This window comes from Phocoena sinus, chromosome 5 (genome assembly GCF_008692025.1).
Source record: "Phocoena sinus isolate mPhoSin1 chromosome 5, mPhoSin1.pri, whole genome shotgun sequence".
NCBI lineage: Eukaryota > Metazoa > Chordata > Mammalia > Artiodactyla > Phocoenidae > Phocoena > Phocoena sinus.
This window is the reverse complement of record NC_045767.1, coordinates 93513325-93537736: the sequence shown is the minus strand read 5'-3', so window position 1 is coordinate 93537736 and position 24412 is coordinate 93513325. Positions and strand designations below refer to the sequence as shown.

The window sequence follows — 24412 nt, the reverse complement described above, 5'->3', positions numbered from 1 at the left end:
TGTGTTCTAAGATGTTTGTGAAGGAGCTCCGAGAAGACGAGAACCATACCCGATCTCTGTTTAAAGCTGAAAATCTGAATTTCGAATTTTACTTATATATCATGGCCAAGAAGATGTGTGGAGCTAGTCTTTCATTTCAAGGAATAACCACGGAATTGCTCAGATCGACACTGATCCCATCCTTTGAGCCAATGTGGGCCAAAGAGACAAGAAAAGATCCATAGGAATGACCTCCCAGCCAGAGAAAGGCTGAGGCGCACCTTCCAGCGCTTCAGGCTGTGTGGCTCGGTGGGCATTAGAATCCCTTGGCAAGTTTGCTACAAAGCAGGCTCCCCCAGCAGAGAGTCTGATTTAGGGGAGTACAGGGATTTGCATGTTAAACAGGGACAACAGCTGATTTTGATGCAAGTTGTTTAAATGTGTTTAAACGTGTTTCATACATTGAGTAAGAACTGTTATAGGAAGATAACATGAAACGTGAAAGATGCTGAAGAGTGAGAAGGGAGAATCATCAGATAAAACATAAACCAAGTTACGGTTCCTGCCACCAACGGAGAAAGGAAAAGCCATAAGATGAAAGGAAAGAAGAGCCTGGCCTTGGAGTTGTGTGCCCTGAAACAGCTGACTCATGTTAGCAAACTTGGCTTCTTTTCCTAATTCTGTGTTCCTGGTCCTGGGACCTATGGCTAGACCTTCCATTTCTGGGTGCTTTGACTTCCATAAAGCAGGCGGCAGTTTCTCCAGAATTGCTCCTCAGGGGGTCAAGAGAGGGGCTTTGCCAGTGACCTCTGACCCCCACCTCCATACTAAAGTTCTCTTACATCTACAGTCACCAGCAGGTCACCTTTTCCCACTGCTTTCTCCTTCTGACAAATTTGATTTCTGTCCAGTTTGAGTTTGACTTTCACTGGCAGGAAACATAATCCCCATCCTCCTTGAATCGTGCTCTCTCACCACATCTTTTGGGCTTTGGGGCAGTAAAACTAGGTGAGACGTAGGGTAAAACTGTGCGAGACGTAGGGGAGAAACCACTTCTCTTAATGAAAGATGGAAACGCCTCCACTCACAAGCATTTGCTGGACAGCTAGTCACTGACTGAAGAGAGAGGCAGCAAACCCAGAGTCCTGGTTTCTTCTTCACACGTGTCATCTTTACTGTCACAACCTTCATACAAAGTAGGGATGAGTGTCTTCACTTCCCAGAGGAAAAGAAAGGAAGGTGGGAGGTGAAAGCATTTGGCCCGACTGGAAGTCAGTGTCCGCAACCAGTGCACAGCACTGTCGCTGGAGCGGGCCTTGGAAAGGGATCCCAGCCTCCACGTGACAGGTGACTGCAGAGGCCCTGGCTCCAGCGAGGCTCGCAGAAGCTGGGGGCACAGTGAAGGGCGGGCCCTGCCACTGGGAGCATCCTGAAAGCCAGGCTCCCGGGACCTAACCCCCAAGGGAGGGCTGGAGATGGCTACCGCACCGAGGCACGGGGCTGCAAAGGGAGGAGGGATCCGGTAGATCTCATTTCACAGAGGGGAGAATGCCTTCAAACAGGATCCTTCTTTGGTGAAAAGCGTGGTCTTTTTTTTTTTTTTTTTTTTAAAGCATAGAGGAGGTTTACTGGCTCACACAACCAAAAAGACCAGGGTCTGACTGGATCTGACTGGGTCCAGGGTCTCAAACAATGTCATCAGGAATCCATCTGCACCCTTGTTTTGGCATCCTTCTGGATTGCCTTGACTCCCAGATAGGGGTCACCATGTGATGGTAAAGGTGGCTCACGGCCAGCAAGCTTGCATCCGACCAGCTTTAAAACCTCAGCTGATAGTGGGAAGCAGCCGCATAGCACAGGGAGATCAGCTCGGTGCTTTGTGACCACCTAGAGGGGTGGGATAGGGAGGGTGGGAGGGAGGGAGACGCAAGAGGGAGGAGATATGGGAACATATGTATATGTATAACTGATTCACTTTGTTATAAAGCAGAAACTAACACACCATTGTAAAGCAATTATACTCCAATAAAGATGTTAAAAAAATAAAAATAGACTTATTAAAAAAAAAAAACCTCAGCTGAGAGACAGTGCCCCCAACGAACTCTTAACGCAAGCACAAGGACTAACCCCGTCCAGTGACATAATTCATAACAGCTGATGTTTATATAGCAACTTACAACACCAGTGAGGGAGATATTATTACACCCATTTTACAGATGATGAAACCATGTTAGAGGTTAAAGCAGTGGACGAGCAAATGCTAAAGCTGGGATTCAAAGTCAGGCAACCGGGCTCCGGGCCTGGGCTCCCGTCCACTGCACCACGCAGCTGCTGTTGGGTATGCTTTTGTTTTCACTGGGTATGTTTTCCTTCACAAATATTCAGTGAGTACATATCACGTGCTAGGAACCATTCCAGGCACTGGGGACACCACACAGAACAAAATCTCTGCCATTAAGGAGTTTATAATCTAATGAGAGGAAACGGAATGAATAACTTTATGAGTGTATGTCTCACAGGTGAAAATAAAATATAAGGAGTGTTGGGGACATGGTAGAAAGGGGGCGGCAATTTTCAACTGGCTGTACAAGGAAGGCTAATATTTGAGCAAATACTTGAAGGAAGCAAGGGAGGAACTCAAAAGGGTTTAATTGATTGAAAAATTTTTAACTTACCTTTTGGAAAAACTTAAGTAATATGCAGCCACTAGTGAAAAACAATAATTCTCTTTCATCTTTTGCTCCTTAAGTTATGAGGGTGAAGGTTAGGAAACACATCTCACTCCCGTGACAACTCCGTGAAAGATTGTTTCAGGTGTCCAGGGCTCGCAAAACAACATAGCAACCCTCCCACATAAACAATAAACGCACTAATCAAGGAACCGACCCAAGGATGATTTCACACCTCCCACCCACCAAGCCAACGCAGCATCAGACAGGAGTTTGACAGCAGAACGAGGGGCGAGTGGAGAAGCCGCATTTTTCAAATGCACCGGCGAACTGTACACAGGATCTGGCAGCGCGTGGAGACAGTGACGTGGGGCTCTAGACCAGCGGGCAGTGGAACAAACATGTTAGTGATAGAGGCAGAGGCATCGTAAGGCTGGTCTTAGAGGTATAATTTTACCAAGGACACACCAGGCTCTACATGCTAGGATGCCAGAGGTAACAGAACCGTGAGAAGACGGGTAGCGACGAACACATATTTGAGGTTGCCACTTTAATTAGCAACGGTCAAAGGAGAAAGAGCCTTAGCGGTCATGTCCAGTCAGACAGACCCAGGCGGTTCCCAGCCTTTGGAAGGCTAAGTACCTGCCGTTCTTAGCGTTCCCAAACCCATACTTGAAGCCTCTTGCCAGGACCTCACTAGGATACCTGTGATCTTGGAGCAGTTATAATTAAATAAGACATAAAAATATATAATCCAAAAGGAAAGGGGTGAGCAAAACAGTGGAATTATCCAGAACAGGACAAAAGTGCCAGGACCTTCAAAGCTCTGATGTACCATGAAGGACATACGTAGTGGGTGGTTTTTAGCAATCCTTTCCAGAAACCATTTCTCTACCCCTGGGTCTCAAGACATGGGGGACTGGTGCTAAGGCTACCCACAGTGTGATTTTTAAAAACCGGGGACGGATGAAGTAAACGAAACAAGCTCATATGCTCCTTTCACTCGGGACGTCTTGACGTCGTCTTCACGTAGCGCATCCCATTAGATTGAATAAGTTCGATGGCGTCAAGCCATCTTTCTTTCGTGGTTTGTTTCACGGGGGCACCATCCAGAGACGGCATGTAGGGTGAGCACGGCAACTGCAGTGTCATGGGTATGGGTCTACCCGCTCTAAATGGCGGCCCCAACACCTGCTGGTAAAAATGAACTCCTGGAGCAATGGCACGTGAGAATGGCTCGGGTCACAGGTGTTCCCAGGAAAGGCCAGACAAGTGCTCCCCCACCCACGCCCATTTGTCAGTAGTAACATCACTTGATGAGCTTTAGCTAGTGGGAACCAACTGCGTAGCACAGGGAGAACAGCGTGGTGCTTTGCGACCACCTAGAGGGGTGGGATAAGGAGGGTGGGAGGGAGACGCAAGAGGGAGGGGATATGGGGATATACATATGCATATAGCCGATTCACTTTGTTATACAGCAGAAACTAATACGCCACTGTAAAGCAATTATATTCCAATAAAGATGTTAAAAAAAAAAAAAAGCGCGACACCTCCATATAGCAGTAATAGAGAAACAGATCTCATAGAAATGCTAGACCAGGAGCCACTGCTGCAGCAGCCCTTCCCTGCAGGTCCCTCTGGGTCCCGGATGGTTCAGAGACCTCAGCAGGGGCTCTGTTTTTGCACCTTAGTTGCCCCCATTCTCAAGGCTCTGCTCTACTCACTGCCCCTCTTGAGTTGCCTTCTTGATTCTCCTCCCGCTACTATCCCTACGACCACTTCCACTCTGCCTTTCTTCTCCCTCTCAGTTTCTACCAACTCATTGTTTCTCTTTTCCACTTCAACTTGCAGCTTAAACCAGCGGTTCTCAAACTTCACTGCCCATTAGGATCACCGGGGCAGCCATAGAAATGTCCAAAGCCAGGCTATACCCTATGACAATTAAATTAGAGTCTTTGGGGGTGGGAGCCAGCCATCAGTTTGTTTAACTCCCTGGGTAATTCCAACGTGTAGCCAAGTTTGAGACAGACCAGCTTTAAGCTGTTTTGATGCAAGGATGCAGAATCATAAGTGGGATCATATGCTAAATCGGAATCACCCAAACTAATTTTTTTTCTAGCTAACGCACCCTGATCTAGAACTGGGGAGAAGGATTCCACCATAACTTTTGTGTGATCTCAGGACTGAGACTGCATATCCTCTACGAAGGCTCAAACAGAGCCCTTGATGGCTGGGCACGGAGGGGGTGACTCCTGCTTGGAATACATTTGTCTGGAGTAAAACCATGTTACATGTTATCCCAGGAATGAAACCAGGTCTTTTATCATCAAACCTCCTTCGTGGGGAACAATACAGCGTTCCTTTGTATGTGGCTAGTGTTCAGTGCGTAGCCAGTGAGCATATGTAACCCAATGAATAAAAATAACAGTCATCATTATGTGCTACAGGAAAAATGTCCCTTTTCTCATTACAGTAAGGGAGTCTTATTGCATACCTCTTAGGAAACCTAATAACGTGTTACATGAATTTTCCACGGGAAGGAACAACTGGTTAGGAAATCGAATACTATACTTCTAGACAGTGACATTCAAACCTAAGACTCCAGGGAAGCCAAAAACTGCTCTGAGTCTGGTCCCAGCAGGATTGAAATACCTCCTCAAAGCATACTGAGCGAATTCCCATGATGCCAGGCCTCTTGGAAAAGTTTCTGGGGGTCGAAGGCCACTGCAGCTGCCTCCTTCCCCTCCTCTCAATCACTTGCTCAAGTGGAAAAAATGTTTAAGGGGTAAGTTACCACAGTTCTCAGTTATCCCGATTTCCCCTCTGGGGAAGTCTAATCCTGGGTCTTCAGATGGGATGCAAACCGTACCGCAGCCTGGGGTCTGTATTCACGTCCCAGATATTTGCAGCCTTTGCACAAGTGAAAAACTGAAGAGAGCAGAAGAGCGAAAGGACAAGTGAAGTACCAGTGTGGGCAGCGGGGCTGAGAGGGTCATCACAAGCGTTAGGGAGGCATGGAGGTGGGAGGTACCACACGGGACGCTCAGAGCCATGCTGCCACCATACTGGGGGCCACCACAGCTCAGGGCTCTCGTCAGAGGGCACTGGGACTCGCACACCCCCGACCTGCACCTCCACAGAGGACTCAGCCATAGAGCACAGCATGGGGTCCTCTTTTATATCTTGAGAGACAATTCTTGGAACTTACAGGGGACAAAAATCTTTCTCATGTGGCTTCTGTGTCCAGGCGAGGTAGAAGAAGCCACGTTTGTTGTACACCTGGTGAGTACTTGGAGCTTCAAGAACAGTTTTGCAGCTGTCTGTCAAAAGATTATTGTTCCTTTTCTGTTTGTCCTAGGCTCCTGCCTGTCCACCTGAGAACGGTTTTGTGACATCATAATTTCCCCAAACGCCACGTGTTGTGCTAAAGAACACCACCTTTTCCAATTGCTCAGCCTGTGCTACACACATGTGCCCGTAGAACCTGACCATTTAATTCAATGCACCAGGAGATGAAAGACACTTGCCTGAGAAGCCCCTTCTGCAGTCAGCGGGTCCTATTCTGTACGCAGTCTCCCCGCCAAGGAGCTTTGACTTGTTTCAGAATCAGAACGCTTCCTACTCAAGTTCTCCAGAGCACACATGGTCTTTTTCTTTAAACCCTCATTCTGAACTTGGGCCTCGTTGGTACGATCTCTAACACTACACTTCCTCTTAGCGAAAAGGTTATAATCAGAAACTTTAAAGCCCTATGTTCTCATCTGCACAAACAAGTCAAATGAGTGCATTAAATAAAACAATCATAAGGGCATGCAGTCGGGTACATTTTCTTGAGCTGAGACTACAACAGAAGCTTCTCATGGAATAATGACTCAATATTTTATTCCAATGAACCGTTTTCATAAACACTATCTTACTTTCCCCTTACAGCAACTCAGTAGGGAAGATGTTATTACTGTTCTCTACTTTAAGAAGAAACTTCAAGTCTCAGAGGGATCGAGCTATCCTCATGGTACGACGGCCAGCACACAGCCGAGCTCCCTCTGGAATCCCCAATATACGGACTTCTCTTCCCATGCTGTTTGCCATCTCACATCTGAGAACCGGCAACTTGGTGCTGTGCAGGCTGGTTTAGAGATTGCCAGTTTATGAGGAAAAAAAAAAACCCAGATGCTTTTTATGCTCTAGAAAAGTTTCCACCCTCCCTTCAAACTTTGCTGCTTTAAAAATAGGGAGTTCTGTTCAATTTACTTTTTTTATTTTTTTATTATTTTTTTTTTATTTATTTTTTTTTTTTGCGGTACGCGGGCCCCTCACTGTTGTGGCCTCTCCCGTTGCGGAGCACAGGCTCCGGACGCGCAGGCTCAGCAGCCATGGCTCACGGGCCCAGCTGCTCCGCGGCATGTGGGATCTTCCCGGACCGGGGCACGAACCCTTGTCCCCTGCATCGGCAGGCGGCCTCTCAACCACTGCGCCACCAGGGAAGCCCCCAATTTACTTTTTAAAGCTCTTAATGAACTACTTCTTTAAATTGCTTTAAAATAGTTAAAAAGAGACATTAGGTGGTTAAGCAGAGTAAGATTAAGATGATTTAAGAATACAGCTGCTTTTTTAAGGAAATACAGTCAGGCAGGTGTGTGTGTGTGTGTGTGTGTGTGTGTGTGTGTGTGTATGTGTGTGTTTTATAAAATGTAACCATGAGTTAGAAAAGGAACTGATTTGCAAAATCCTTTTTTTATGAATAGTTCATTTTGCATTCTTCAAAAGGCCTTTAAAGCATTCCGTTCATTACCAGATACTTCTTACAAGATCACTGACTTGCAAATCCTGGGTGAGCTACAGTCTCACAACTCAATCTAGACATAAAAAGGTCAGAGAAACCTAACACGGAGGTAGCAAGTGTGTGAGCCACCCACCTCATTCCATTCCGATAATGTCATCTCACCCTGCTAACCCTCAGAAATGTGGGATGGTCTCCTCAGGGGGAGCATGGGCTGAGGGCAGTGGTGAACTTAATTTCATCACCATTTTTGTTACGAGGGAGGAAGCAGCTGTAAGGCTACAAGTAGTTTTATTTCCAGAGGCTGATGGAGGGCCTTGAGTCAGCGAGTCAGTGGGGTGCACAAAGCAGTGAGCTGCATTTCCTCTGAACTCCCCAGGAAGTTCAAGGTCAGTGGGGAATCGCCTCTCCTTTCAGATTTTCCTAGATGAATTAAAAATCAGTCTATTTGGGTTTTTCTTGGTTTTGTTTTTTGCCTGGTTTTCTTTTTAATTAATTTATTTATTTTTGGCTGAGTTGGGTCTTCGTTGCTGCACACAGGCTTTCTCTAGGTGTGGTGAGCAGTGGCTTCTCTTGTTGCGGAGCACGGGCTCTAGGTGCATGGGCTTCAGTAGTTGTGGCTCGCGGGCTCTAGAGTGCAGGCTCAGTAACTGTGGTGCACGGGCTTAGTTACTCCCCGGGGCATGTGGGATCTTCCCGGACCAGGGCTCGAACCCATGTCCCCTGCATTGGCAGGTGGATTCTTAACCACTGCGCCAGCAGGGAAGCCCTTTTTGCCTGTTTTTTAAGCATCACAAATACTTCTAAATGAAGGAGGCAGCTGGGTGGAAAGCATTAGCTCACTGCTCGAGATGCCTAGACGCTCCAAGACCTGCTTCTCAGAGACCTCCTTCCTCATTTTGGCTCTTCACATGTGGCCCTGGGCGAGTCCCTACACATCTTTGGGTGCAGTTCCCTCATTTCTACCTCTAGGCAGAGCCGTGGGGTGAAGTGACAAAACCTAGATTCTCACTCTGGCCCCTTCTAATTCTGATGATCTGATTCAGGACAGAAATCTGAGTCTGAACACAGGGCAAGTCACGAAGCCTGGGAGTACACATATTTTAGGCAAATACTTATTGTTTGTTTGTTTGTTTTTATGAATTCAACCCTCCTTTCTCCTCAATTTCACTTTTCCCAGTAAAACGTGATCTAGTTTTACCCCCTTCTTCTCCTCACACACGAGCACATATATTCAGTCAAATAAAAAATAAACGTTCCTTTCCAACACGTCAACTCATAAACTAAATGAATGGGAAGGGGAGAAGCAGTATCAAATTTGCAGGGATGGTGGGAAAGTTCAGGAGTAAGATTTCATTTTAAAAAGGGGCTCATGTTTCCCCACCCTCTGTGTACTGTTCTGAATCAGACATGCTGCCCCCTATGCCTAGAAAGACCATTTTCCCACACAGCCTTCCTATTCACTGGGACCTCCAATCGTTGTGTTTTAGAGATTAAAATGGGCTTCTTTCAAGACGTAATTATTTCACAAATATGCAATTTATTCTCAGGAGAGTTTATCCTTTAATCACCTACAGCATATACTGAACATACATATTTTCACTTAATTCTCACAATAGTCCTTTGAGGCAAGAATCAAAGTAAATGACTGTTTTCCAGGCAGCATCGAACTTGGATCACCATCTCATGAATCCTTTCTCCTAGAAAGAAAGAATCTGACTTCCAAGTGGCTTACATGAGCCTTGCAAAAAGAGTACAAAACATTTAACATGAAATGTACCCCCCAATTTTTCTTTGCCAAACCAACCATTGATACCAAACTTAGGAGCATTTGGCAAAAGTAGCAACTTGATGCAGAAGGTTGAGAGGTTGGGTTTACCAAGAAAAATGGGTGGTTGGGGGCATTGGTTACAGTGCCTTTCTGATGATCTGAGTCAAGACAGGAACTAGAGTCCCAACTCAGGGTGAAAACATGAGGCCCCGACAGTCTGTTCTGAAAGGGAAACATAGCCTTTGATTTTTTTAATTTAAAATTTAGGTTTTCTGCAAACAGCAGTGAGTAAGTACTCCCTGTCCTAGAAGCACCTTGCAATCACCCTCAGGGATTTAAATTAAACCCGAAGACCCTTTCCTTTGTCTTTAGTTACCATTCATTCTAAATGTTACTGGCTCTAAGACATGCATTTTACACCTACCTGCCAAATAAAGTCTCTGTTGATCTTAGAGAGGGTTTGGAGTATTGACTCTTATTTGTGTACAAGTCTGCTTTCTTAATTTACATCCTTTGTACTGTCCTTGCATTCCAGGAAGGTTTTCCTTCTTCAGTTTCCCTTCAGCTGAGAGATGTTTGTTTTCCTTTTCGAAGGTCTTTTCTCTGGCTCACTTCTCATTTTATCATTTCTTCTCCATTTATCCACCACTAGCTGCAGGCCTCTGTGTACTCAGCAGTGGACACATTCTCTGTCCTCATAAGCACCCACATCACCCCCTTCACTCCCTCCTCCCAGAGGACTAAACGCTGCCTTCTTTATGGGTCAGCAGATCTTCTAAGGTCACTGACCCACGACTCACTTGAGACTTTGCATTTCTCTTGTCACTGTAGCCTTTTAAGAAGGTGTTTTTACTTTTGATTGTTTTCGGTCACTGGGTAAGACACCCTCAAAACTTATATAAACACCACTACCCTGCTCTGCATTCTTGGCATATTTATGATGGATGAGGAAACCTGCCCAAGCTGAGGTGCCAACCTCAAGCACCCAAAACTAACTTTAAGAAAAAAGGAGGCAGGTACAGATGGAACTGCTGATATATATACACATTTTCACTAGGCAAATGATTTCTCCAGGAAGCAGACCTCCCAATCACGTTTCCTGGAAGACACCTCAATCTTTTTTAAAACTATAGAGATCACTTAGGAAAACAAGGAAATCTAGTAAATGAAATAACAAGTCACCCTGTTAGAATCAAGTGTAAGGAAATGAAATCTCTGGACATGACATGGGCCGAGATATAAAGGCAAGACTTCTCAGGAAAGTGACAGCTAAACTAAGTATAGAGCCAGATTAATCCAGAGCATGGGGCTTCTACCCAGTTCTCTGTAATGTAGGGGAGGAATGTCTATCCATGTCCACCAAAGCATGTTTATAAATCCCCATCTCTAAATATGCGTGAGAAATAAAGACTGCCTCCTTCTCCTCAAACTCAGGGAGTTCAACTATAAAAATCAACACATAATAGATGAGATAAGACACATTCAAAAGGCATCTTAGAGACAAAATGTTTCCCACAGCAGAAGCAGAGTGCAAGGACTCTTCAGTAACCTTATCGATCCCATTAGCGTATCTAAAGAAAGAATGTGTCAATCAGAAAGGGGATTTGATGTGGAGGGCAGAGAAGAAATGGGACTGGAGAGGAGCACTTTGGCAGAAGGATTCCCTGCGGTCCAGAGAGGAAAGGGCTCTGATTCAGCAGCGCGAACGTCTGGCCCGCCTGGCAGACACGTCTCCAATGGAAAGATGGGCCATCTGGCCATCAGCGCGGATGCCAGCACATTCCGGAGCCTCAGACCCACTCTTTACTCTTGAGTCTGAGATCAGCACGCAACCTCCTGACCTAATTATGGACAGACTTCCTATGGTCCTTCCTTTCTCCTGTGGGGATAAAGTTTACTGATTCTTGGTCCCCTTGGGATACTTATTCCACTTACAGTTGTCTTCTTCAAAATGAGTTAATGCGTTGACATTCTGGTGCATATCCTTCAATTTCCTATGAGTTTGGATGATGTGAATTAACATTCCTAAATTCCGTGAGATCCTGGGCACAGTCATGACCAGTTCTGTACTTGTCATGACCAGGTCTGTAAGGTTGGGGACCAGCCCCTTAACGGTGGTAAATTCACGAAGGGAATAAAAGGGTGAGGGTGAGAGCTTCTTGATAACCAGGCATCCAGCATATTTGGTAATATGGCAATAGTCCGTATCGCTACATGCCTCTCCAACCCAATTCAGGATAATAATGAGCAAATATTGCACATCTACTATGTATTTATACTTTATACATTAAATCTTCAAAATGCCCTTTTGAGGCAGGAATTATTATTTCCTATTATTATTTTATAAATGAGAAAATTGAGGCTTATAAAGAGGCCCAAAGTCACACAATTTGCGAACGACAAGGACAGATTTCAACCCCAGGATTGTCTGTGGCCTGTTCTGCTGGAAGAAGTGATTCACATCTCATGTCACCATCAACTAGAAGGCATAACTGGAAGCCAGCATGACTACTTTTCACAGTAGGGAACAGGGCAGCCCTCTCCGGAGGTTAACCTATCACCATAGTCCCATCGAAACATACCGAGAGTGTGGATTCCGCTGTCGATCCCCAGCAGACAAATGTCAGTGTTCTCAAGTTGGATTTTGGGTTCCAGTGCCAAAGTGAGTTCAAAACCTTCAACACTCTTCTGGGCACATGGAACAGACCTAATGGTTCTGAGCCTTCCAACCCATCTATTTGAGAAATCGGCCACCGTGTTTGGGATGACTGCTTGCTTTACTCAAATCTTGACCCACAAATAATGGACCTATGCCTCGAGCTGGCCAATAATAATAAAAGTAATGGCAGCAGCGCCTGTTGTTACCATGAGTTACCATGTAGAGTATTTCATTAAAGCATTCTGATCACCTTGGAAAGTAGGCATTCTAATCCCCAATCAAAAATAAGGAAACTGAATCTTCAATAAGGTTAAGTAATTTGCCCGAGATCACATAGCTGGAAGATGGCAGCCCTAGAATTTGAACCCAGGCCTGATCTGACTCTGGTGCCTATACTTTGAGCCACTCTGCATCACTGGCCACCAGAGAAGCAAGCCCTAAAGAGAAACCAGACACAGCCCAGCACACTGCGGAGAGTCACTAGAGCCTGGGGACGTGGTGGGACCACACCCACGGCTGTGTTTTTGCGGTTGGGAGGAGCTGCTGTTCCCCTGAGCAAGGGCTCACACCCCTGAGGAGGGAATGAATGCAGGCACAAGTGGCCCCCTAAGAGACTATATGAGACATGATGAGAAGACCAGCTTACTGTTCACATCTTAAAAATGGCATGGGGCTTCCCTGGTGGCGCAGTGGTTGAGAGTCCGCCGGCCGATGCAGGGGACACAGGTTCGTGCCCCGGTCCGGCAAGATCCCACGTGCCGCGGAGCGGCTGGGCCCGAGAGCCATGGCCTCTGAGCCTGCGTGTCCGGAGCCTGTGCTCTGCAACGGGAGAGGCCACAACAGTGAGAAGCCCGCGTACCGCAAAAAAAACCCAAAAAACAAAACAAAACAAAAAAACGGCCTGGTTTAGTTAATGACTCCTGAAGTTCCACCAACTTCAACATTCTCGAGTATTATAACATTTATTTGTCATGTGATGCAGCCAAAACCTGATTAATGAAGAAATATCCAAACATATGTAAGCCCAGGACCTAGTAGGTCAAAGTAATAACACTCAGGTGGCCTGGTGAAGCTGAACCAGAAGCATCTAGACTCCTTCGTCGCTCTTCCACTCACCAGCCCTGCCAACTTCAGTAACTTACTTAACCTCTTGCGTACAAAGTGAGGACAATGCTAGCTATCTCACCAGGTTCTTGCGCAGGTTCAATGATCATATTTACCTATGTTAATATAAAACATCTCCAGCAATGCTTGGCTTGTAATAATGATTGAAAACATTTTTAACTTCCTTTCCTTTTCCATTTGTAATTCCTTCACCACGAGTTGTTTTCCTGGAACTAAGAAGCTTCTTACTCTAAAGCATCATAACCAATCACAAGCCAAACCTTTTCCAGCAGAGGAACCACCACTATCACGACCAGAAAAACAAAACAAACCAAACAAAAGCGGGAAGTCACTTGTTTTGATGACCTACCCTGCAGACCCCCGGGTGGGTGAGGCTAATGGAATGCTCGTAAGGCACCAAGCCCACGGCTTTCTCCTGTCCCACAGGGAAACGACACCTCATAGAGTCTGACCACATCGGGGATCAGGGTCACGTCTCATCAAGCCCGGAAATGTATAAAGTACAGTGAACCCTGCCAAGCCAGCCCCTGCTGGGAAAGCCAGGGTTTCACAAGACCGTAGCGTCTGAAATGTCTTCACAAGCTGCAAGATGGGCAAGGAAAATTGCGCGCGGGCTAGGGGCGGGGTGCGCCATAAGGATCCACGTGGCGAGGTTTAAAGAACAAGCTCTTTAGGGCGAGGCGTGGGGGCGGGGGGGGGGGGGGGGGGGGGGGAGGCGGAGGAGGGACCTGGCGCACGCCCAGCCTACCTGCGCACCAGCAGCCGCAGGGTCTTGTAGGATCCTTTCACCAGGGAAACGGCCTCCCTCCGTGAGCTGCTCAGCACCACCGCGTTGATGCGCACCACCTCGTCCCCGGCCCGCAGTTTGGAGCTCACCAGGTCCGCTTTGCCCCCTTCTTCGATCTGCTGGGAAAGATGAGGATCCACAGGTGAGTGGCCCGGGGCCCTAGCCTGGACTCCCGCAGAGCCCGCTCCACCGGCTGCAGCCACGCCCTACTCCCATGGCCAACTTCAAGAAGGCAGGGATGGATGGCCTCCTGTCTCCACACCTTCCACCCCCCAGCCTGCCCACAGAGGGCGCTCGGAAACCTAGGCTGAAGGGATGAAAGAACTCGGTTTCCATCCATAACCACTCATGACCTCCATCCAAAGTCCCTCAAAGCAACTGTTATATTCCCTTAGAAGTTGCGTTCTTCTTACCTCATTTATTTTTTATTGTCTAAAATGCTAACTCATGGGGTAAATAAACTGTGGTACCTCCGGACAATGGAATATTATTCAGCACCAAAAAAGAAATGAACTAACAGTCCATGCAAAGGCGTGGAAGAACTTTAAATGCACGTTATTAAGTGAAAGAAGCCAGTCCCAAAAGGCTATATATGGAACGATTCCAACTCTATGACATTCTGGAAAAGGCAAAATTATGGCAACAATAGAAAGATGAGTGGTTAGATAGGTGGGAAGAATTGGCAGAGCACATAGGACGTTTAGGACAGTGACACTCTTCTGTGTGATACTATAAGGTTGGATACATGACATCACACCATAGAACATACAACACCAAGTGTAAGCCCTAACGTAAGCTATCGACTTTGGGTGATAGTGATGTGTCATTGTAGGTTCATCAGTTGTAACAAATACACCACTGTGTTGGGGATGTTGGTAATGGGAGAGGCTATGCGAGGCAGTGAGGGGCAGGGGGTATATGGAGACGCTCTCTACTTTCTGCTCAGTTTTGCTGTGAACCTAAAACTGCTATGAAAAACAAAGTCTATTGAAAAGTGGAATTCATTCAACAAAGTGATTCAACACTTGATGTATGCCAGAAATTGTTCCAGGAGCTAAGGCTGTAACAGTGGACAAAACAGACAGAAACCCTTGCTCTTCTGGTACTTAAGGCAGAGGCAGGAAGCAAGCACTAAACATAATTGTCAAGTAACTGCTGTGTTACGTTAGAAGTTGGTGAAGTGCTTTGGAAACCAACAGAGCAAAACAATGCTTGATCCTGTGGCGTGTCAATAATGATGAAAGGGAATAAAAAGGGAAAAAATAAAACAAAAACAAAAAACAAGTAAACCAACCTGACCCATATTTTTTCTTTTTTCAGTAATTACTTCCCAGAATTGCCCCCATGTTCAAAAACCTTTTAATAGGTCTCAATATATATAAAATAAACCAAATTCCTATAATAATTTTGTGAATTTGGTCCTCACCAGCTTTTATTTTAGCTAAAAGTAATACTTTACTTTTAAGATAATGTTCACTAATTTATTATTAAATCACTATATATTCATTAGTTTATTATAAAGGATGAAAATAATTCAGAAAGTGTGTAAAGGGAAAGGGAAAAAGTGAATCTTACCCTGGCTCCCTCCATGTTACTCTCTAAAGGTAACGCCCTCCATGTTACTCTCTAAAGGTAACGCCTTGTTTACAGTGTAGTTTATGAATTTCATATACAGATGGTCCCTGACTTACTATGGTTCAGTTTACGATTTTTCTACTTTACAGTGATGTGCAAGTGATACTCATTCAGTAGAAACTGTACTTTGAATTTTGAACTTCTCCTGGACTAGCGACGTGTAGTCATGATGCTGGGCAAGGCAGCAGCCGCAGCTCCCAGTCAGCCACGTGGTCACCAAGGCGGATGACTGATACACTGATAACCATTCTGTAACCTTACAGCCATCCTGTTTTCACTTGCAGTATAGGAGTCGATAAATTACATGAAATATTCAACACTATTATTAAACAGACTTCGTTTTAGATGATTTGACCAACCATAGGCTAATGTAAGTGTTCTGAGCATGTTTAAGGTGGGCTAAGCTAAGTTCAGTAAGTTCGATGTATTAAATGCATTTTCGACTTAACGATATTGTCAACTTACAATGAATTTATTTGGACGTAACCCCATTGTAAGTCAAAGAAGACCTGTATATATATATTTTTCTTTTTATAGAAACACCACACTATACACACGTCCTCAACTATCTTTTGGCATTTAACAGAGAGGCATTAAACTGAGGTGGTTAAGAGTTTGAGGAGTCAGACAAATAGCCTAAAGGAGGAAGTCACTTATTCTCTCCAGGCTTCAGACGTCTCCCTTATGAAGCAAGGATAATAACAGCACTGCCTCACAGCGCTGCAGAGAGGATTAATGAGATGAGCCACATGAACTGGCAAACACGGTTCCTGGCTTACGGTAGGATTTCAAAAGTGGTATCTACGGTTATCAAAAATCATGTATCATGAAGATACTTCCATTTATATCAGATTCTACTCTAACATCTCGGTAGGATTCATTTAGCTATTCTTTGTCGTTGGTCACTTCCCCCTGCTTTTCTATTCATTCTACTATCCCTGCCGACCTTCTGTAAATTCACCTTTCCCCCAAACACACCGGGCCCACTCTAACCTCAAGGCCCTACACCAGCAACTCAGATTTCCCTCCACCTGGATTGCTCCCCGCTACCCACAGCACCCATGGACAACTCTAAAAGCTGCAGTGTACCCTCAGGCTTAAGGACTGGGGCTCTGGAACCAGACTATCTGGCTCTGTCGCTTCCTAGCTGTGTGACTTTAGCCAGGTTATTTACTCTTACTGTGCCTCAGTTTCCTCTTCTGTATGAGGATAGTACTTACCACAGAGACTTTCGTGAGCATCAAGTGAGTTCATGCAAGTAAAGGGCTTAAACAGTGCCCAGCACATAGTGCCCATTCCCTGTCCATAGTCCCACCCCAGCCCCAGCTTGGCTGTGAGCTCTGAAGATAGGAACCTAGACTCCATCTCTACTTACCCCAGAATGCCTCCCCAGAGCTTTGTGCACAGGACCTCCTCGTATTGGTTCACTCATGCAACAAAGATTCACTGAGCATCTACTGTGTGTCAGGTATGGAGCTAAAAGCTGAGGGGGCAATGACAAACACCACAGATACAACAGTCCCGTTTAAATTCCAGTGTGTAGAATTGAATCCCCTCTGTATTGTTTGCCAACGTTTTCAGTAAGATGAGAACGAAATGCGACCTAAGAAATGACCAATTTCTTACATGAAAAAAGGAAGTCAAGGGCTTCCCTGGTGGCGCAGTGGTTGAGAGTCCGCCTGCCGATGCAGGGGACACGGGTTCGTGCCCCAGTCCGGGAAGATCCCACATGTCGCGGAGCGGCTGGGCCCGTGAGCCATGGCCGCTGAGCCTGTGCGTCCGGAGCCTGTGCTCCGCAACGGGAGAGGCCAAAACAGCGAGAGGCCCGCGTACCGCAAAAAAAAAAAAAAAAAAAAAAAAAAAAGGAAGTCAAGAAAAGCTCATTTGTGTAGTTTATATCATGCTCTTCTCATGACTGATTTAATGCGAAAGCAAATGTTACGAGGAAGAAAGGCATAAAGAGTGTCGTTGTTCACTGTTCTGATAAACTATTTCCATAACGCTTTGAATTTACAGAGTTTCTCATGATCTCTTCACTTTGTACAGAATTTTGAGGCTTGAAGTGCTTACTTTCAACAAGTCAGGAAATTCCCTGGCAGTCCAGTGCTTAGGACTCGGCGCTTTCACTTACGGGGCGCTGGGTTTGATCCCTGGTCGGGGAACTAAGATTCCGCGAGCCACGCAGCGCGGCCGAAAAATAAAAACAATTATTTATAACTAAAACTGAAAAAAGTGGGAGCTGGGATGATTTTTTGGTATGGTATTTATTTACCAACCATCAGCTGGGCACCTGCGCTACGAATTGATTCTCAGATCTCTCCAAACTCTCTCTGATGGTTCATGCTGGCTTCGGGTTTTAATTCCTACCAGAGATGACTTTTAGACCTTTCCTCTAACACTAAGCCCTTACCCTATATTTTCAGTTTCTTTTTTCCTCTTCCTCCTTTTTCCTCCAAAGACCCCTCCTCCATCATGAAACTTCTCCTTATCAACCCAGATTGAATCTCTCTCTTTCTCTTCTAAACAATTTCTACCTGCCTGGAGACAAGCCATAGCACTACCTTTGTCATGGGTATTTCTGACCATGTCCTATCCCCTCTTCTAGGTTTTCAACTCCTAGAGGTCAGAAACTCTTTCATCCCAAATGTCTTTTGAGCATCTACCATATGTCAGGTGCTGTTCTAGGACTGGTGAAATGTCAAGGAAGGGAACAAACTTTATGTTCTCCTTTCTTCGAGTTTACATTCTAGTATGTTCTTAGTATATTTCATACCTTTGTATTAAAATACTTGCACATTCACGGAGGCAGTTCAGAGAACGTACAGTGATCCAAACAAGGCTGGGTTCTTCCTGTTCTTTGGGTGTTTCAATTCATCCATAAACACAACTGTCCCTGGGAGGCCAGGCGATTTCTAGTGAATCATAGGAGCCCTAGGAGGTCTGCTTGGTGCTAGGATTTACCCAGGGGTTCTACCCAATAGGCCCAAGTGAGCCTGGAATTGAGCCAGTTGGGCACAAAGTGTAGACCCCTCATCTAACTCCTTTCAGCTAACCACATTAAGAGCTGCCGTATTAGTCTGTGGATTGCCTGGGACCCCCATGTTACCCCCCTCCTCCTCTGCCGCTGGCCCTTCTGCTGCCTTCCTAGTTGGCAGCATCCGTGTCAGTGGGTGTTCTACCTGGTGGTAACTCAGATAGTACACCTGGTTGCCAAGAAAGTTGAAGCTATTGGCTAAAACAGGGCTGTGAATCACCATAACCTATATTGTTGTCTCCATTTATTATCACAAATGAGAAATTGAGATATTGAGATGCATCTGCTGATGCAGTGGTAACATAATTGATTTCAATCTATTGTGGCTAACTAAATGCATAAATCTTTTGTTTTTTGTTTTTTGTTTTTTTTTTTTGCGGTACGTGGGCCTCTCACTGTTGCGGCCTCTCCCGTTGCGGAGCACAGGCTCCGGACGCGCAGGCTCAGCGGCCATGGCTCACGGGCCCAGCCGCTCCGTGGCATATGGGATCTTCCCCGACCGGGGCACGAACCCGTGTCCCCTGCATCGGCAGGCGGACTCTCAACCACTGCACCACCAGGGAAGCCCTCTTTTGTTTTTTTAAATCTATGAACCAATCAAGATTCATGAATTTCTTTATTATTATTATTATTATTTTGGCCGCACTGGGTCTTCGTTGCTGCACGCAGGCTTTCTCTAGTTGCAGCGTGCAGGGGCTACTCTTCATTGCAACGCGTGGGCTTCTCATTGTGGTGGCTACTCTTGTTGCGGAGCGTAAGCTCTAGGCATGCAGGCTTCAGTAGCTGTGGCACACGGGCTCAGTAGTTGTGGCTCGCGGGCTCTAGAGTGCAGGCTCAGTAGTTGTGGCACACGGGCTTAGTTGCTCTGTGGCACGTGGGATCTTCCCGGACCAGGACTCGAACCCGTGTCCCCTGCGTTGGCAGGTGGATTCTTAACCACTGCACCACGAGGGAAGCCCTGCTTAAATCTTAAGTTTATGTCGATTATGCACACTGTTTATCTAAAAATCATTATTAGAACTTTTTTAAACAATTCATATTTACAAAAGGTTTAACAATAATTCTCTCGAACGAGTCATCAAAGAGGATTATACCTCTAACCTCAACCTCTGCTGATACTGTCCACCAACAAGACTCAGTGAAAAATGAAGCTTATTATTTTAAACCTTTGGACCAATACTCGAGCAGCTAAAGAGGTCACTGGCGTTGTTTGTCCAATTTCACCTGCAGGGAATTTACTCATTCCAAGAATGTGATTGTCCACAGGTTAAATGACTTCAGATAATACACCCTGTACACCTGGGTGGGAAATCCCTAAGCTAACAAACTAGGGAGAAGGCGGTTATACAGCTGGAAACTAGCACACTTCGTCCCCTCTCAAATCGTAAGTGCATCCACACATGTAGGATTAAATTGATTTTGCTCTTACGACCATGGGAGGGGGTGGTTTTTGAATCCTTTATGGTCTTTCACATTGCGGGACATTTACCACCTACCATAGCGCCTACACATAATTAGTGACTGATAAACATGTGTTGGGCAAATCTGGGGAAGCCGACTTTAAGGAAATACAATACTGGATGATACATGCCATGAGAGAAATGTATTCAGAATATAGGTATAGGCAAACATTAGGTAAAGGGGAGAGTCGTCTGTCCGCGTCAGCAGCTGGATGAGGCATGTGAAGGGGGAGTCAGGCCCATCTCCTCCCTTCTCTCTGAACCCTGGTAGCCCAATCTAAATGTGGAAGCACAAAGCTGCCATGGGGACGGGTCCTGTGTTCTGCTTCTCCAGGCTCGTGCCCTCCAAAACCAAATGCCTCGACTCTCTGCCCCCCAGCCCTGTCCTCCATCTTATCACCACAGCATCAGCGGCAGCGTCACCGCAGTCAGGAGCACGTCATGGGCAGCAACCTAGCGACCGTGTTGCAACTTCGATTAGATCAGGTCACGCTGTTCCTCGTGACCCTCATCTCCACACTCAGAACAGAAGCCAAAGTTCTCCCTGTGCACCGCAGATCCTGCTGGATTTGGCCCCTCACCTTTCCACTTCCTTCTGCTCTCCTCCTTGCCTACTCCACACCGGCCCTCGGTCTCCTGGTGGCCTGTGGAGTTTGTCCGGCGCACTCCCGCCTCAAGCAGGCTCTTGTAGCTGCTGTTTCCTCAGCCTGGGATGCTTTTCCCTCAGGTAGTCACTCGCCCTTCTCCCTCGCCTTCTCCAGGTCTTTACACAAACTCAGCTTCTGGAGGAGGCCTTTCCTGGCCACCCCTCCAGAATTACAACCTCTTCTCTTCGTTCGGAATGGTTTCCATTTATAATTCTATCTGGAGTTTTAATTAAAATCAAACTCATCCTGTAGACATCTACCATAGTTGAATTTCACCTGCATTCTAACCTCTGAATTCTTGAGCGATTGCTTTTCCTTTCCTGGCTACTTTCATTCCTGGATGATCCCAAGGGAGGAGTATGGGGAGGAAAGGGTAATTCAATAATTCACAGTCAATCCAACGATACATACAATTTGTTTGCTGTTTTGTGCGATTGGCGATTTAAGGAGAGATACACTCTCCATAACTGCAAAATTATATTAAAGGAATAAGAAAATACAGAAAAAATTAAAAAAATAAGTAGATAAAGAAATCTATGGGGCTTCCCTGGCAGTCCAGTGGTTAAGACTCCATGCTCCCAATGCGGGGGGCATGGGTTCAATCCCTGGCTGGGGAACTAAGATCCCGCATGCTGCGCGGTGTGGCCTGAAAACAACAACAAAGAAATCTATTAAAAACCTTTCCAACAAAGCTGTTGGAGAGCTGTTGCTTTTTATTCACTTGGAATTGTCGTTACAACCTGGTGGGCGTGCTTGGTTTTAAGCTGTACATAAAGTAGGGACAATGAAATAAAGTGAAATTAATAAAATTTCCTCCAAGGAACTATATCTGGCTCTGGGGTCCTATGAAATGAACAAGCATTTCTTGGACCCCAGAACTAATTGCTGGACTTTAAACAAAACAGAGAGACATCCCTACGAGTTGCACCGAGTGACATGAGGATACAGGTGTTATGCCTCCCTTCCTCATCACCTGCTGCTCGTCTAACCCCAAATCGTTAGGTTTATACTGTTGAAGACTCCTTTTTCAGGTCATAAAATGATGTGTATTGTAGTGGAAGAAAGAACACTGGGTTAAGAGTCAGGAATCCTGTGCCCAAATCCAGACTCTGGCCCTTTTTATCTGTAGGGTCCTGGATGAGTCTCTCATCCATAACATGACCTGTTGGTCATCTATTCCCACTTAAGATGACCAGCGAGGAAAATTCCACAGTTTTATTTTAAACTGGAACACATATGCGACAGTTACTATTTAAAATTATATAGTCACTTTTTTTTGTTATTTTCTAAATAGGAGGTATATTATTTCTTTTTTTTAAATAAATTTATTTATTTATTTTTGGCTGTGTTGGGTCTTCATTGATGCTTGTGGGCTTTCTCTAGTTGCGGAGAGCGGGAGCTCCTCTTCGTTGTGGTGCACGGGCTTCTCATTGCAGTGGCTTCTCTTGTTGCGGAGCACGGGCTCTAGGCATGCAGGCTTCAGTAGTTGCGGCTCGCGGGCCCTAGAGCACAGGCTCAGTAGTTGTGGTGCATGGGCTTAGTTGCTGCGCGGCATGTGGGATCTTCCCGGACCAGGGCTCGAACCCGTGTCCCCTGCATTGGCAGGTGGATTCTTAACCACTGCACCACCAGGCAAGTCCCAGGAGGTATATTATTTCTTTTCTGAGGCTCATAACCTGGATGGAAAGCCCAAGAACAGAAGTGAAAGCAGTGTGGTGTGTAAAAACTGGGGGCTCGAGAGCCAGACCACGTGGGTAAGCATCTCACTTCCAATACTGAGTGTTCTTGGGCGAAATATGCATCATGTCTGAGCATCCATCTTTTTAGCCTCAATATGCGAACGAGAAGACTAACCACACAGAGTTAGTGTGAGGATTACATGAACTGAAACATTGAAGTTTCCTTACACATAGCAAGGGCTCCATAAAAGTGTTTCCTGAATTACGGGGTTTTGTGGGTTTATTTAATAAGTTTAATACTTTTCTGACTGTTTCCACCACAAGAATGTGACCAAGGGGAAGAAATTTGCTTGGGGGGGAAACAGGATTTACTTAAAGTCAAACAACAGGAGTTAACTTGATTTATAAGTGAAACAGGAGATAGTCTTTCCTTTGGAGGGAAGCTTTTATTTCAGAGAGTGGTCCCAGGGCAGGAAGTTACTCAGTGACACCTTATGGCCCATCCAAATGAGCTGCAGCCCCTGAAAACCTAGACATGCCCACAATTCTTGATTTACTGCTCACCGGGCAGAAGGATCTGATCTCAAAGGTAGGATAAAAGTCAAGCTTCACCTCAGCCACTCAACAAATCATTATCTTGCAGTTGTGGAGGTCAGAAGTCTAAATCGCGTCTCACTGGGCTAACACCAAGGTGTTATCATAGCTGTGTTCTTTCGGGGGCTCGAGGGACGAATCCATTCTCTTGCCTCTTCTAGCTTTTAAAGGATGCCTGGTGGCTCGTGGCCTCTTTCCTCTATCTTCCAAAGCCAGAGATGGCCAGTCCCATGCTACCTCGCTCTGACACTGGCTCTCCTGCCTCCCTCTTTCCTTTATGAGGACCCTTGTGATTACGTTGGGCCCACCCAGATAACCTAGGAGAATCTCCCCAATCTCAAGGTCAGCTGAATTAGTAACCTTAATTCCACTTGCAATCTTAATTCCCTTTGCCATGAAATATATTCCTTGGTTTAAGATGTAGACAACTTTGGGTTGGGGGCATTATTCCACCTATCATAACCACTAACTAGCTGTGTGATGGTAGGCAAAGTTATTCCTTTCCTCTGAACCTCAGTTTACTTTCCAGAAAAATAGGGAAGGTGATGATCATAGCACCTACCCCTGGAGATTACTGAGAGAATGAATGTAAATTATGATAATGAATGAAAAGCTTAGCACAATACCTGACACGGAGTAAGCGATCAGTAAGTCATCATCAATCATTTACAGGGGGAAGTAGGTAAAGAGGTTATACACACTCAGTCCTCCACCCCTATTGCCTGCAGTACAATGAACATCACCATAGAGGCCTGGACCCCTGCCTTTCCCCCATCCTTCCTTTGCCCACCCCCGTTGGGACACTGAAGTAGGGGGAAGCCCAGCAAACACGATTGACAGATGAGGGACCACTGCACTCCAAGTTGAGCCCTTGAGCTCCTGGTGTCTGAGCTCTCTAAGTCAGCTCTCATGTCTTAGAAAGAGACATGTGAGGTTGTTCTAGCCCCACACCAGTTTCTCAGAGTCCCCTGAGTACGTGGAGGAGCTCTGGGGACCCCTAGGCTGTAACATGAGCAAAACTCTACCATTCCGGGGTCGGGGGGGTGTCTATGTGCTTGTGTGTGCCCACCGTGCAAACCCCTGCCTTCTCAGAAAGTATGCTCCTATTGTCTTCCCTCTCAGTGGAGTCCCTGAGCCCCTTCAGTCATTCTGTGCCACATCCCAGTGAACTCCACTGAGCTTCAAAAAGGGGAGGGGCCAGGCCTGTAGAGAGAACAAGAGGCCAAGGCTAACTGGACCCCAGCTAGGCCTCAATCCCCTCTTTCTGCTCCATTCAGATCAAAGACTTGGGCAAGTACTTTCTTTAAATCTACAGGCATTTATTTATATTTTATTCCATTCCTCAAATAATTTCAGGCATCTTAGTTAGCATGGTTCTTCCATGTTCCTAAGAAAGATCCTTTCAATTGCCCCATTTGCTTACATTCAAGTTATAGTGTTTCCATTCATTAGACTGATTCTGCTGTATTTATTCATGGAAATATACCACATTATGTATAATATACATATATGTATAGAACATCTATTAAAATGCACATATACAGAGAATATATATATAAACCACTTTTCAAAAATGAAAGGAGAACTTCTTTT

The 24412-nt window shown here is 45.8% G+C and overlaps 1 protein-coding gene across 4 annotated transcripts in view; it reads right to left on the bottom strand.

Moving 5' to 3' along the window:
* SHROOM3 (shroom family member 3) overlaps positions 1–24412 on the bottom strand; it is a 311495-nt gene that overhangs the window by 181855 nt on the left and 105228 nt on the right. For all 4 annotated transcript variants that reach the window (XM_032632338.1, XM_032632340.1, XM_032632339.1 and 1 more), the window contains one exon: positions 13732–13886. In XM_032632338.1, the coding sequence (XP_032488229.1) occupies positions 13732–13886 (155 nt within the window). The remainder of the gene's footprint in view (positions 1–13731; positions 13887–24412) is intronic.